The 16,742-nt window shown below is 37.1% G+C and overlaps 1 protein-coding gene across 1 annotated transcript in view; it reads right to left on the reverse strand.

Annotated features, from left to right (window-relative positions):
• The window catches only part of LOC107596595 (ankyrin-3-like), a 23,101-nt gene extending 11,885 nt beyond the window's left edge, over positions 1-11,216 (reverse strand). Inside the window, exons 1-5 of the mRNA XM_016287352.1 lie at positions 11,153-11,216; positions 10,895-10,989; positions 4,048-4,146; positions 2,177-2,362; positions 1,725-1,748 (exon numbers count right to left, since the gene is read on the reverse strand). Coding sequence (XP_016142838.1) covers positions 1,725-1,748; positions 2,177-2,362; positions 4,048-4,146; positions 10,895-10,989; positions 11,153-11,216 — 468 coding nt within the window. The remainder of the gene's footprint in view (positions 1-1,724; positions 1,749-2,176; positions 2,363-4,047; positions 4,147-10,894; positions 10,990-11,152) is intronic.
• Positions 11,217-16,742: the final 5,526 nt, after the last annotated feature.

Consider the following 16,742-nt stretch of genomic DNA (forward strand, 5'->3'; position numbering starts at 1 on the left):
TCTGAAACATTAAAGTGTGACAAACATGCAAAAAAAACAAGAAATCAGGAAGGGGGCAAACACTTTTTCACACCACTGTATTTATATATATATATTAGGGGTGTAACGGCTCACAAAATTCACGGTTTGGTTCGATACAACACAGTGGTGTCACCGTTCGGTTCGGTACGGGGGTAATTATGTCGCAATGTTGGAAATATTTCTGTTTTAAACTATGAAGGCGAGCCAATGGATATCACACACAAGCAACATGCAAACTTTGTTACGCCGGTGAACGTCTTCATCTCAAATCAATTCACTATATGCAGAAAGTGAAAGTAAAAACAGAATGACGGAGCTTTCGTCATCTGACACCGCATATTCTCTCAGAGACGACGAGACGAATCTACTTCAACATATGCTGATAACGGTATATAGCTAACTATTTCTAATATTACATAGTGAAAAACATATTTCAAAAACATAAACATATTTCGCGTTAAACAGATTGTTTTTGAAAGTCGGTGCTTGAAATAAAAGCTTTTTATTTCCTTGAATTTTATTGATGACTGAAGTGTTAATATTTTAATCATAGGCCTATATTTCATTGTATAGACCTGTTTTAAAATACCTTTTTTTAAAAACATTTTAATTGAGGAGTAAATGTATAGCCTAATTTTTTGTTATCCTCGCAGAACGTCAGTTATTTGGTAATTATTGCTGGGTAAATTCATTGTAATTTTAATTTAACAATAAAAGTAACTTCATAATAATAATAATAATAATAGGCCTAATGAAAATAAGAATGTAACAGGCCTGCATTAATTGGAAATGCCAAAAATCTTAATATTGCCAACAATTTATGTTTTTGACAATATCTCTGGCTATCATCGATACAAGATCATCTTCTTTCGACGCAACTCAACCCAGCACGGGGAGGTTATCGCGGGGCAGACAGCACGTTGGCCTGTTATGTCGTTCGGGCTGCCTTGTTGAGTTGTTGAGAACATTATATTTCACACACTTTAAGCCGTTTTATTTTCCAAATGTAATAGGATTAGTCCAACTACCCGAATCGTTCGGTTTGTAATGAGTACCGAACCGAAAGCCTCATACCGAACGGTTCAATACGAATACATGTATCGCTACACCCCTATATATATATATATATATTGATCCTACAGTTTCATTAGATACTGTAAGTAATAGCATGTCTTTACTGGTCCATCGGCTAGACCAGAGCCAAACCGGCATAAACTAGCTGGAACAGCACAGACTTTCCTACTGTTTACAACCTATTTATTGTTGTTGTTGGGGCAAAAACTATCGCAGTTTAATGTAAAGAAACAACAAGCGGGCCACTGGTAGGTTAACCTCTTGAACAGGACTATCTGTGCGACCAACGGCAAATGTCAGAAGAGTTTTGAAAATCATGATCTTGCAATACCATTTGGGCCACTGGTGGCATAGAAATTACACAAACAAAAAACATGGCCACATACACTATATTAAAGAAAATGCCCTGTCCTAAATAAGTAACTTTCTCAGCTGCAGACCTCGCCGGCTAAACCAGAGTGTTTCTTCTCCATGCTAGTCTTCCGCTGCCCGTTAGTAATAGAAGCACCATTCTACTGAGACAAAAAAAGCAATGAGCTGGGGCAGGAGGGGAAGGGGAAGGGGCGGCAGCCACAGCAGCAGCGTGATGTGGGCGCTTTGTGAGGTGTGTAGAATTTGTACATGTATACCTCTGTTGTTCTATTCACCATCATCTAGAAGGACCACCAGAACAGGAGGAGAAAGAATGGTCTAATTAATGTTCACAAAGTCACAATGGGAGCATCAAGCTGTACGGTGGCTACATTGTGAGGGAGAGTGACAAACCACACATCACACGACACCACAAAGGCTTAACTGGATGGTGCATCTACTAGTTGCCTATGGTTTAACTGCTTGGTAGTTGCTTTAAACTGGCTTGTGATTGACGATGACACAATTGAGTTTTAGGTAAATTTACAGTGAGCATCTCCCATCATGCACCATTGATTTACAGCCACCACAATGTCTGTTTAGATGGATATTGTTTTACATTGTGTTAATTCCAAAACACAGTAATCATTTAATGTGTTTGAATGGAAAGCACCATCAAGTTCTAGTTGTAAACTAATGGAAAGATTTGACTGTATATCGATGGAGGTACCTTGGATTCGACATCTGCATTGTGGTCGTTCTGCAGGAGCAGCGCCGCTGCTTTAGTATCGTCCTTACGAGCGGCGATGTGCAGGGCAGGCAGCCGTACCTTCCCCTTGGTGTCGTTCTCCAGGAGCAAAGACACCACCTGATCATGACCCTGCTGAAGAGCTACGGCCAGAGGAGTAAAACCATCCTACAAACACACAACACAAGAATCCTTGAGTACTCCAAAGAGATGTCAATCTTAAAGGTACACTACAGAATTCTCTTGCAGAGGAAGTGTTTATATCAGTTGTGATTCAGTATGCTCTTCTACAGGTGTGGGCAACTCTGGACCTCAAGATCCACTTTCCAGCAGAGTTTTGCTCCTACCCTAATCAAGCACATGTGAACAAGCAAGTCAATGTCTTCAGGATTACTTGAAAGCCACAGGCAGGTAGGTGAGTTTGGCCAGGGTTGGCGCTAAACTCTGCAAGAAAATGGATTTTGAGGACCGGAGTTGCCCAGCCCTGCTCTTCAAAGTCACGTGTGTCCAATCCTGCTGCTGGAGGGCAAGTGTCCTGCAGAATATAGCGCCAATCCTTATCAACCATACCTGAACCACCTAATCAAGGTCTTCTGATTTAACAGAAACCTCCAAGCAAGTATGTTTGAGCAGGTTGGAGCTTAACTCTGCGGGACACTGACCCCCCAGGAGCAAGACTGGACACCCAGTTCTGATGGTTTGAAGTATACACATAGTTTCCTGTGACCACCATATTAGAGCAGATGTGATGAGCTATTCATCAAGATCATTGATAGAAAGAAGAAAATCCTAGAGCAAGGGTGTCCAATCCTGTTTCTGGAAGACAACTCTCCTGCAGAGTTCAACGCCAACACACCAGGAAGTTTCTAGTAATCCAGAAAACCTTCATAAGTTGGTTTAGGTGTGTTTAATTAGGGCTAGAGCTAAACTCTGCAGGAATGTGGTCCTCCAGGAGCAGGAATGGACACCGTCCTACAAGATGTACAGTATATCCAAAAAATATGTCATCAGCAGTGATGGTCCTCTCTCGAAAGCAAAGTATGCAAGTTGTGTAGGGCCCCTGAACCACCAGGGTAGTTTGTCGTTTGTAGATGTTGATTAATATTCTATACAAGCATGGCTATAAGGAAGTTTAACTTTGTTGACAGTATTACAGTTTCACATCATGCTCCTAACTACAATAACAACAGCATATTTTAAAAACTTGGTGGTGTAAGGAAGTAGTTCTGCATACAAGTGTTTTAGGGATGAAAGCCTTAAAAATGTCTTAAGATGCATGAACATACACATGTATAACCATTCATATCTTGAGAAAAACACAGAATATATAAATATATGGCGTATCAGCACATGTCCAGTAAATGACAGAATGTTTAATAAGAGCAACACAAATCTTTGATAATTCTCTGAGAGATCAGCTTGACATCAAAATGCTGTAATGCATGTGATATTTTTGTGGTTGAAGTCTGAATTTCAAACAGACCTTTATTCTAACAACAGAGATCATTAACATGCAAACAGCTCTTCAAACAAGGATGTGTTCTCTGGTGCATAATCACTGTCTGAGAGACAGTGGGCCTGGTACATTCTCAAGGACAGTGACGTCTGGCGCCCTGCTCTGTCATGCACCCACACACACACACACACACACCACACACACTTCAAGCCAGGCATTCAATACCCTCACTGCGCAACTAGTGTCTGCCTGTTGCCTTGAAATGGACAGCAGGGTCACTAGGTAGTTCCTGTATGTATCATTGCTAGATAGACATCAAAGTATGTTGTTTCAGAGGGCTGCTGGGAATTGCAGTGAGGTAAGTGATGGATGGATTGGAGGAAAAGGTTATGCTCACCTCTGTGGCAATGCTCTGACTGGATCCATTATCCAGGAGGAATTTGACGACATTCAGGTGGTTTTCCTGGGCAGCCATGTAGAGTGGTGTGAAGCCATTCTATAGCAGGAACAAAAATCATATTCTCTTTCAATTTATAATGCAACAAAACAATCATATACATCCCATGTTTAACCATGACTCGAATGCAAGATTTGATCACAGCACTGACTCTGACATACGGTACAGTAGCCTTATCTGTGGGACCTTATTGCAGTGATGCTGATTTCTCTAACAAGTTTAACATCTTATTTGAAATACCTTCACACTTCAAATATGCAGTATTTTCTGGTCATTAGAACAGCTCGCTTATTTTCAGTTCATGAGTGTGAAGTGAATTGGCCATGCCCACAGGAAGTTGAATTGAAATGACAGGAAGAGGAAATGCAGACACACAGCAAAGAAATTAAAACACAATACACCGTTCATTTTGACAATTTGTTAATTTATAAATTCAATATTGTCAAAACAATTAGGCTAATGCAAAATGTCCACCGCATTGTTTTCAACTTTATAAATATAAATACTGAACTCAAAATTTGAGGCATTCTGGGAAATTAAGTTTTACTAGCATGGTCCACAAAATACTTGTGGACTGAATGATATTGAATGCATAATGTTTCAATTGTTAAATGCTTCATTTGTTGGTGATATTAAATGTGTAGTTAACCATAAGTTAGCTAAGATTAGTTAGCATAGTTATTAGCAGGCCTAGACAGAATCTGCTGACATTTCTCGCAATAGAAAACTCAAATTCTGTGTTAATCTTTAGAGCTTTCTGTAGAGTTATGCGAACACCAATAAAGTCTGGGCCTGGGTTTTCACACTAACATTCAGCACCATAGCTTAAATGAGTCAGCTAAAGTAGCTAGCTAGCTAATATTGATAAATGTTGAGTGTACATAGGATACATAATTTTTTTACACTACGGTACAAAAAGAATATCAAACATTTAACAATTTGCAATCAGCCTCCTCATTCACGAAGTGAGTGTCTCTATTTTAAGCACTGCAGTGTGAGAAAGCAGAACCAGGCTGCACTTGTGATAAGTTCTTGAGATAAAACATAGTCTGTCTCTAGTCTCCCGTACATGTGTATGTGTGTGTTTAATTTTGGACTCCCTGAGGATCATTTCGGTGACAAGGCAAAAACGCATGCACTACTATAGCTATCGACCATACCAGCTCTCAAATCCCAACAGTTTCTCATCAAAATGGAGACATAAGTAACTTCAGAGAAGTGCAGCACTTGGGGAAGTCGTGGCCTAATGGTTAGAGAGTCGGATTCGTAACCCAAAGGTTGCGGGTTCGAGTCTCGTACTGGCAGGGATTGTAGGTGGGGGGAGTGAATGAACAGTGCTCTGGGTCACAGACTGAGGTGCCCTTGAGCAAGGCACCAAACCCCCAACTGCTCCCCGGGCGCTGCAGCATAAATGGCTGCCCACTGCTCCGGTGTGTGTTCACTGCTGTGTGTGTGCACTTTGGATGTGATAAATGCAGAGCACTAATTCCAAGTATGGGTCACCATACTAGGCCACGTGTCACTTCACTTTAGAGTATCAGAATAGTAGAGCTATCTTTTACGAGGACAAACTGAGAACTTAAGTATCAGAACTTTACTCAAAATCCATACTTCAACGCAACACTGGTGCAATTCACATTCTCTGTGGTGCTACAGTGGATATTTGCATGAACTGACTTTTATGGTTGGTCTTATCTTTCAGATCAACCACTGTCATGACAGGGCAGTAGTTTGAAAAGAATCTTGCTGAAGAAGTTAGTTGTGTGTATAGTATAACTATGTATAAATAGCTACCTGAACAACAACACATCCAGTTCAATTAGCGGTGGACAGTAAAACTAACTAAAAGTAGCACTACCTTTGTTTTTCTGTGGTGCAACAAAGTATTTTTTTCTACTGTACATGCTGTGTTTTTGCCCTTTTATTGTTGAGTTTTAATGCTGTGACCATAATCCTGGTTCAATAATTCAAAACTTAATTAGGCCTTTCATTAGGCCTTTTTGTCATAAATTATACAATCTGAACAAGTTACCATTTTAAATGATGTCGCCCCCTTTCAAAGCTTTAATGTAGTTAGTTTAATTTTCAAACGTTTTATTTTTTGGTGATGTTAATTTTGTAGCTAACCATAAGTTAGCTAAGATTAGCTAGAATAGTTATTAGCAGGCCCGGACAAAATCTGCTGTCATTTTTCAAAACTTCTACATTGATTTTGTTGGAAAATGTGCAATTTGTAGCTAACAAATGTTTTTAGTGTAGCTACAGTAAATTACTTTAAATTTTGAGTAGCTTTTAGTTTGTCAAGATACTGTACAGTTTCAAACTAGCTTCACAATTGCTAGGTTCCTCTGCAAAAAAAATTTAGACTTGTGTAGAGTGCATTTTTGGATTAATGGTGTGTTCAAGTTCTCCTGGGATAATCATATTTACAAGTTGGAAAGTATTTACGATGGAAATTGGAAAATTGGAAATTCGTATTTACATTTGGCCGGCTGAAGATTTTTAAACTGTACTTCTACAAATGTTGGAGTGCATCAATGTGGTTTGCTTTTTTGTTTATATTTAATTTATGAAGGTGCTGTCAATTGAATCATTATATGGACCCTTTTCACAACTGTGATGATACGTTTCAATGGTTATCCGCATCGTAAAACCATAATTAAAATGTTTTTTTATGTATATTTATAACACTATACGGTAACATTTTACTTGAAGGGGTGTGCATAAGACTGACATGACACCTTCATAATCATGACATGACACATGTCATGAATATGAAGGAGGATTTATGCATGTTTATGACAACTGTCATTAAGTGTCATTCGCTCAGTTGTCATTTTTAATGCAAATATGACATTATTTGACCTAACCCTACCCTTACCCCTAACCATAGCCCATAACAAAGACATCTCAAACAATGTCATATTTGCATTAAAAATTACATAACTGAGCGAATGACACTTAATGACAGTTGTCATAAACATGCATAAAAACCTTCATATTCATGACATGTGTCATGTCATGATTATGAAGGTGTCATGTCAGTCTTATGCACACCCCTTCAAGTAAAGTGTAACCCACTATACTTTGTATTATAGTACCTTTGCATCAAATTACAAAAAACTAGTTAACGTTAATGCGAGGGTGTTTCTAATACAGCATCTATGGGAGTGACGGTAAATTTGACATCGTTCTCTCTACTGACTGCCGTTATCTTTTCCCCTTTTTTTGAAAGGCGTGAAAACACTATCATGGAGTTTTTCTTTTGCTATTTGAGCAAATGAGAATACAAAAAATATATATCTGTGGTAGTCTCCCATTCACTGCAATAGAAGTTTACCCAACTATGATGACTTCTGCTGCTGAGAAACCCGGAAATGTGAAAAAGGCCCGGTAATTGTACATTACTACTGTATTTTGCACATGCTATTTAGTTTGATTCTAAATGGAAAAAAAATATTTCATTAATAACATAAACATATTTACTATCAATACAGATGTTACATCTATTGCCATATTTTCTCACTGAACAATTAGGCTAATGCAAAATGTCCACCGCATTGTTTTCAACTTTATAAATATAAATACTGAACTCAAAATTTGAGGCATTCTGGGAAATTAAGTTTTACTAGCATGGTCCACAAAATACTTGTGGACTGAATGATATTGAATGCATAATGTTTCAATTGTTAAATGCTTCATTTGTTGGTGATATTAAATGTGTAGTTAACCATAAGTTAGCTAAGATTAGTTAGCATAGTTATTAGCAGGCCTAGACAGAATCTGCTGACATTTCTCGCAATAGAAAACTCAAATTCTGTGTTAATCTTTAGAGCTTTCTGTAGAGTTATGCGAACACCAATAAAGTCTGGGCCTGGGTTTTCACACTAACATTCAGCACCATAGCTTAAATGAGTCAGCTAAAGTAGCTAGCTAGCTAATATTGATAAATGTTGAGTGTACATAGGATACATAATTTTTTTACACTACGGTACAAAAAGAATATCAAACATTTAACAATTTGCAATCAGCCTCCTCATTCACGAAGTGAGTGTCTCTATTTTAAGCACTGCAGTGTGAGAAAGCAGAACCAGGCTGCACTTGTGATAAGTTCTTGAGATAAAACATAGTCTGTCTCTAGTCTCCCGTACATGTGTATGTGTGTGTTTAATTTTGGACTCCCTGAGGATCATTTCGGTGACAAGGCAAAAACGCATGCACTACTATAGCTATCGACCATACCAGCTCTCAAATCCCAACAGTTTCTCATCAAAATGGAGACATAAGTAACTTCAGAGAAGTGCAGCACTTGGGGAAGTCGTGGCCTAATGGTTAGAGAGTCGGATTCGTAACCCAAAGGTTGCAGGTTCGAGTCTCGTACTGGCAGGGATTGTAGGGGGGGGGGGTGAATGAACAGTGCTCTGGGTCACAGACTGAGGTGCCCTTGAGCAAGGCACCAAACCCCCAACTGCTCCCCGGGCGCTGCAGCATAAATGGCTGCCCACTGCTCCGGTGTGTGTTCACTGCTGTGTGTGTGCACTTTGGATGTGATAAATGCAGAGCACTAATTCCAAGTATGGGTCACCATACTAGGCCACGTGTCACTTCACTTTAGAGTATCAGAATAGTAGAGCTATCTTTTACGAGGACAAACTGAGAACTTAAGTATCAGAACTTTACTCAAAATCCATACTTCAACGCAACACTGGTGCAATTCACATTCTCTGTGGTGCTACAGTGGATATTTGCATGAACTGACTTTTATGGTTGGTCTTATCTTTCAGATCAACCACTGTCATGACAGGGCAGTAGTTTGAAAAGAATCTTGCTGAAGAAGTTAGTTGTGTGTATAGTATAACTATGTATAAATAGCTACCTGAACAACAACACATCCAGTTCAATTAGCGGTGGACAGTAAAACTAACTAAAAGTAGCACTACCTTTGTTTTTCTGTGGTGCAACAAAGTATTTTTTTCTACTGTACATGCTGTGTTTTTGCCCTTTTATTGTTGAGTTTTAATGCTGTGACCATAATCCTGGTTCAATAATTCAAAACTTAATTAGGCCTTTCATTAGGCCTTTTTGTCATAAATTATACAATCTGAACAAGTTACCATTTTAAATGATGTCGCCCCCTTTCAAAGCTTTAATGTAGTTAGTTTAATTTTCAAACGTTTTATTTTTTGGTGATGTTAATTTTGTAGCTAACCATAAGTTAGCTAAGATTAGCTAGAATAGTTATTAGCAGGCCCGGACAAAATCTGCTGTCATTTTTCAAAACTTCTACATTGATTTTGTTGGAAAATGTGCAATTTGTAGCTAACAAATGTTTTTAGTGTAGCTACAGTAAATTACTTTAAATTTTGAGTAGCTTTTAGTTTGTCAAGATACTGTACAGTTTCAAACTAGCTTCACAATTGCTAGGTTCCTCTGCAAAAAAAATTTAGACTTGTGTAGAGTGCATTTTTGGATTAATGGTGTGTTCAAGTTCTCCTGGGATAATCATATTTACAAGTTGGAAAGTATTTACGATGGAAATTGGAAAATTGGAAATTCGTATTTACATTTGGCCGGCTGAAGATTTTTAAACTGTACTTCTACAAATGTTGGAGTGCATCAATGTGGTTTGCTTTTTTGTTTATATTTAATTTATGAAGGTGCTGTCAATTGAATCATTATATGGACCCTTTTCACAACTGTGATGATACGTTTCAATGGTTATCCGCATCGTAAAACCATAATTAAAATGTTTTTTTATGTATATTTATAACACTATACGGTAACATTTTACTTGAAGGGGTGTGCATAAGACTGACATGACACCTTCATAATCATGACATGACACATGTCATGAATATGAAGGAGGATTTATGCATGTTTATGACAACTGTCATTAAGTGTCATTCGCTCAGTTGTCATTTTTAATGCAAATATGACATTATTTGACCTAACCCTACCCTTACCCCTAACCATAGCCCATAACAAAGACATCTCAAACAATGTCATATTTGCATTAAAAATTACATAACTGAGCGAATGACACTTAATGACAGTTGTCATAAACATGCATAAAAACCTTCATATTCATGACATGTGTCATGTCATGATTATGAAGGTGTCATGTCAGTCTTATGCACACCCCTTCAAGTAAAGTGTAACCCACTATACTTTGTATTATAGTACCTTTGCATCAAATTACAAAAAACTAGTTAACGTTAATGCGAGGGTGTTTCTAATACAGCATCTATGGGAGTGACGGTAAATTTGACATCGTTCTCTCTACTGACTGCCGTTATCTTTTCCCCTTTTTTTGAAAGGCGTGAAAACACTATCATGGAGTTTTTCTTTTGCTATTTGAGCAAATGAGAATACAAAAAATATATATCTGTGGTAGTCTCCCATTCACTGCAATAGAAGTTTACCCAACTATGATGACTTCTGCTGCTGAGAAACCCGGAAATGTGAAAAAGGCCCGGTAATTGTACATTACTACTGTATTTTGCACATGCTATTTAGTTTGATTCTAAATGGAAAAAAAATATTTCATTAATAACATAAACATATTTACTATCAATACAGATGTTACATCTATTGCCATATTTTCTCACTGACATGACCACATCTCAGAAAATTGGGGTTTGAAGAAAGTTTCCCACCTGTAATTATGACTTTAAGTTGGAGTTCATGTGCGTTCAACGTGTAAAATGACTTGAACGCACTGTAAGAATGGAATCATGTTTTACAGTAAATTAAAAGCCACTCATCCTTTGTCAAGTGCTGATTGTACCTGAGACTGGGTGTCGATATTCGCTCCATTATTTACAAGTTCCTTGACGACATCTGCCTGTCCAGCGAGCGATGCTATATGCAGAGCAGTGTTTCCTTTCTGGAATCAGAATAACATGAGAAAACAGTCTGACTCACAGTGACCCAATGTTTTTTCATAGTCTTTTGGAATGCTTCCTCGCTATTTCAGTCACTGTTCTGGTACATAAATTACACTTTGAAGAATTCACTTTTCATCAGAGTTTTCTAAAACCATTACTGAAATCTTCCTCTTGAAGATCCTCAGCATGAATGAGTAGATCCAGCCCTTGGTAGAAGCTCATAGTCAACCTGAACATCGGGCAACTGTGACTTTGAAGACAAAGTCTTAAATAGTATGCCTGTTACAGTATGTCTGAATTTGCAGTATTCATAAACAAATACTGTTTTTAATAGTCACAAAGTTTGTTCCTCATTAACTCTTTCTCTGCCACTGATGATACTTTCCATTATTTATTATAAAATGCTTTCCTGCCTTTGTCGAGTTATTCCGGAAATATGTATTTTCAGTGCTATATGGTAGGGGGCGCTGTTATGGATTTTCTGAAATAGCACAGCACTTCTGAGCCCAAAAACATGTGAAGCAGAAAACTGAATTTTTGTCAGTCTTTGACAAAAAAATAAAAAATTCTGCTTTTTTTGAAAAACATTTTTTAATGTAAATTACCAACATTCAAGTGTTGATCAAATAAGAACAAATGTGGCACAGTGATATTGCTCATTTAGCACTAGCTCCAGTAAAGGAATTAGTTGTTTCTTCAGCAGAATAGTTCATTTTTATTTTAGAAAATACATTTCTTAAAACTATTTTACACGTTGTTGGTGTTTTGGGTTTTGTTTCATGTTCATGTTTTCCATGTCTTTTATTTTGTAGTTTGATTCCTGCTGTTAGTGTCATGCTTCCCTTGCCTCATGTCTCTCTGCCTTGTGTATGTGTCATGTTCTGATTGGTTGTCTTAGCCATGTGTCTTGTTTCCCATTGGTTTGTTCTTGTCTTGTGACCCTCTTGTCTGCTATAAGTAGCCATCTTGTTCCCATTGTGCCGGGTGGTGTATTGAAGTTGTAACCCGCTGTCGGTGGGTCTAGTCTGTTTATGCCTTGTCAAGTCTGTTTATGCCTAGTTAAGTCAGTTCGTGCCTCGTCAAGTCAGTTCAAGTCAAGTCTTCGTTTATTGTTTGGATGTTTGGATCACTCTGTAAATAAACTGCTCTTGGGTTCTTCACTACACTCGCCTTCAGTGGATTGGCTCGTTACACACGTTCACTAGTTTATTTAGTTCGTCTACATTAAACATGCATGCATCACAGGAGAACTAAATCCTTATTGTTCAGTGTGATGAAAATATCTGATTCTCAGCAAGAACCTACACGGTCGGTCCATGTAACGCTTCACAATTCAGAAGTTTTTTTCATATACTTTATCAATAGATACTTTTGCTTTGACTTCAGAATCAATCATCTGAATAAATGAAATCTAACCAATTTTTCGTCTTGTAATTTGCCCGTGGGCTGTACCACTAGCACGGGGGTGTGGGGGCGGAGTGCTTTAAATCATTTACACTACAAGTTGTGGAGTAGTTTAAAAAGACACAGAGGATGACCTTTTTCCACTCGAAGTGCCATTATTTTTTATTGTTAATAACTGTGCTAAATATTATAAGGCAGACTCATACTGGCCATCGGGGGCAGTCGGGAAAAGACAAATCGCCCAGCTGGCACATTGCCCAGCTCGTTTTTATCTACTTACTTTTACTTAATAATTATCCGTTACTTTATTTTATTAATGTATTATTCTACTATTATTAACCTTATTCTAAATAAGCCAATATTTGATTATGATACCATATGATTATGGTGTTTACATGAGTTGCTTTTAGAATATTCCTTTCATGTTCCCGTTACGAAATAGTTCGAGTAATGGCACACGTCATTACGTCCCCACGTGACGCCATTCGACGTCCCCTCCGGAATTTCACGTATAAACATATAGTTCGTCTTCGTGATGATGTCATGTACAGTTTTTGGTGTTTCATTTTTAATTTTATGAAAGCTTCAAGTGCAGTTAATTATTTGTACGTGCATACAGACGATGGCGGTGTTGAAGCTCTTTTATTTGCCGTCAAACGGTTGAGCACTGCCGGGTGTGTATCCTGTCGTAAAATGCGGCGAAAAGTCCTACACGACGGTGATAATGTGATTAAGGTGTTTACATGTCTATACTGCACTTCAGTAATGCGACTAAAATAGGAATACTCCATGTCTTAATTCGATTTCTGTTTACTTCGAATATGACTTTAGCCGGATTAAGGTAATCAAAAATCTCTGTTTACATGGTAAGATTCTTAATCAGAGTATCGTCTTAATCGTGTTAAAATCGGATTATGGTTGTCCATGTAAACGTACTCACTGTTTGAAAGACACAGAGTGGTAAAATTCTCTAACCAGTATCTGCCATGATGATCTGGAAATTGTCCATGATGCAGAGCAATAACACAACATATGTTATGCTTACGCTATTACAGACTGGTCATGCTGGATTGTATGTGCTTTTTGAGCAAAATTCACAGTTTTGTGCAGCAATAACGCATGCAACAACAGTTCCATATAGTGAATTATGGCAGTCTTATGTTGCCTTCCTGTTACTGGTTCAGGATATTTTCTGTGTAGGATTACGTTAGATGACAGCAAGGTGTTGACCTCTTCTGGTCAGGTCAATCAATACTGACGTATCTCTTGGGTTGCTGTTAAGGGACACTGTATGTTTCACAGTTACTGTGCCATTACTTGAGTTGGGATTCACTCATCAACTCACAGATCGAGAAACAGATAAACACATCACATCTTTTTGGCAAAATAACAAACCAAGTAGCATCTGCAAATAAATGATTCTTTACTCAGAACTAGCGTTTCTTCATAATAACACATCTGTGGGCCAATCCAGCTGCCTCTGCTGCTCTGTGCCCCTGTGCGAACTTCTAGATATGTACGACACAAACTCCCATGATTCTGTGAGATGTGGTTTGCACACACAGAGTGTACATCTGGAGTAAAGCTCGGACGGATCTCCAGAGAACCAACAAACTGCACAAACACACTCAAACCCAGAAGACCACTGTTTGCCACACCGCCACGAGTCAGAGTTAGAACATTACTGAGGTACATACAATGATTAACAGAATATTTGTTTTACTAGATATCTACAGGAAACAGTTCATACATATACAGGAAATAGTATATAAATGTCTACAGGTAATAGTTCAATAAATTACAAAAGCAAAATGTTTAGGTTTCCCACACTTTACAATCAATTAATTTTCATGACCTTTCCCATTGTTTATTTTGAGGATTATTACAAATGTTTTTTATTATTATTATTATTTTAAAGTCTGCATTTAAATGTTCAAATTGTGTATATTTCATAATCTCATTTTATAACGATTGAACTAACAAGGCATAATTTCTAGCCAATAAAATATTTCAATTCTGATCATGACTTTTTAAGATTGTTTTAATTTGCATTATTTTTGCAGGCCTGGAAATCATCTTACTAATAATTTCCTGCCCATTTTTAACTGTCTGTCAATAAAAAAGGAGAAAAAAACCAAGTCATCCTTTCTGTTTAAACACACTTTTTGTAGAGTGAGAGAAAATAGGATATCTGCTCCTGCATACAAAGTCAGAATATATAAAATATAATAAATAAGGATTATTTCACAGATAGAACGTTAAGCAAAATTCACAAGTGACAGATATACTAGCACTCAAAATTTTGGGGTCAGTCATTTTCTTGAATAGAAATTAATATTTTTATTCAGCGAGGATGCATTCAATTTATCAAACGTGACAGTAAACTTGTGTATAATGTTATAAAAAGATTTATATTTCAAATAAATGTTGTTCTATTGAATCTTCTATTGAAAAAAAATCATGGCGACACTGAAAACAAAATAACAAAAAATTCAACTTCTATCACAGGAAAAAAAATATATATATATACACACACACACACACACACACACACACACACACACATATACTGTATATATAATAGTTACTGTTAATAGTTAACTGTAATATTTCCCAACAAATAATAAATAAATGCATAATTCTTTCAAAAACGTTTCAATCAGTATTTTACTTGCTACTAAGTGCTTCAAACAAAACACTCTCACTTTTGCTATTTTCAAAAGGCTTGATGTAAAACTCAGCTGATTAATTTATCCTCAGTCTGAATTGCTCATGCAATCAACCAGGTACCTTTTAAACACTATTTTGTGTCTCAGCAGACCGATAAAAAACTTTGCACCATTACTTTTAGTAGCTGACCAGTGAGACCAGAGCTTGCAATTATCACAAGAGCTTTCCAGTTTTGTGTGTATTGTATAACGCATTAGCCTCAGAGAACAAACTGCGGGCACAACATCAGAGACTTACGTACGTCCTGAACCCTGAGCTGATCACACAATCATCATCACCTCGCTGTTACAGTGCCACTCTTTGCTCATTTGAAGCCCTTTAGGACTGATTATCATTACCGAAACATCCCTGTCCTGACTGCCTATAAGAGGACGATGCTGTTTGAGGCACAAAAGCTCATTAAATCCAGCTCAAGAGACGGCTGGCGTCCCAGTAGATCTGGCCTGGACTAATGAACAGCAGTCAGCTCATATTAGCCATATTAGCACCTGACACATTATAGAAGCATTACATTATTCATACTGAGAGTATGAAATCCATATGGCTCAGAACATTTCACAATGCCTTCTTTCACACATCACCTTAGGTCAGCTTTATCAGTTTTAGCAGGAATTCAGCTGTGTATCCAAAATCCAAATCTGGAATACTTGATTCTGATTGGTCAAATGTGGCATAATTGCGGATGATGCTAAACTAATATAAGACGATAAGACGACACTTATAGTCTTATCTCTCACCACTGCTGCATTTATCTGATGAAAAACACAGGAGCTGGCGTCCCAGTAGATCTGGCCTGGACTAATGAACAGCAGTCAGCTCATATTAGCCATATTAGCACCTGACACATTATAGAAGCATTACATTATTCATACTGAGAGTATGAAATCCATATGGCTCAGAACATTTCACAATGCCTTCTTTCACACATCACCTTAGGTCAGCTTTATAAGTTTTAACAGGAATTCAGCTGTGTATCCAAAATCCAAATCTGGAATACTTGATTCTGATTGGTCAAATGTGGCATAATTGCGACACTTATAGTCTTATCTCTCACCACTGCTGCATTTATCTGATGAAAAACACAGGAAAATAGTATTACAGTAAAACCAGTAATTTTGTGAAATATTACTAAAATTTGTTTTCTATTTTTATATATATTAAAATGCAATTTATTCCTTTGATTCAAAGCTGAATTTTTTGTATAATTACTCCAGTCAGTTAGAAATCATTCTAGTATGCTGATTGCATGACCAGAATATATATATATATATAATTATTATTATTATTATCAATGTTGAAAACAGTTGTGCTTCTTAATGTTTTTTGTGGAAACGAAATATGTGTTTTTCAGGATTATTTGATACAATTTGAGAAGAACAGCATTTATTCTATCTATCAACCTTTTGTAACATTACTTTTTTACTGTCACTTTTCATCCATTTAATCATTTAATGTATATACTCATTCATGCACAAAACACACACACACACACACACACACATATATATATATATATATATATATATATATATAATTTTGATATAAATTATATATAAAAATGTATAACAATCTATATATAAAATTAAACAAAAATTGTACCATAACAACCCCCCC

This window comes from Sinocyclocheilus grahami, unplaced genomic scaffold (genome assembly GCF_001515645.1).
Source record: "Sinocyclocheilus grahami isolate Dianchi unplaced genomic scaffold, SAMN03320097.WGS_v1.1 scaffold221.1, whole genome shotgun sequence".
Taxonomy (NCBI): Eukaryota; Metazoa; Chordata; class Actinopteri; order Cypriniformes; family Cyprinidae; genus Sinocyclocheilus; species Sinocyclocheilus grahami.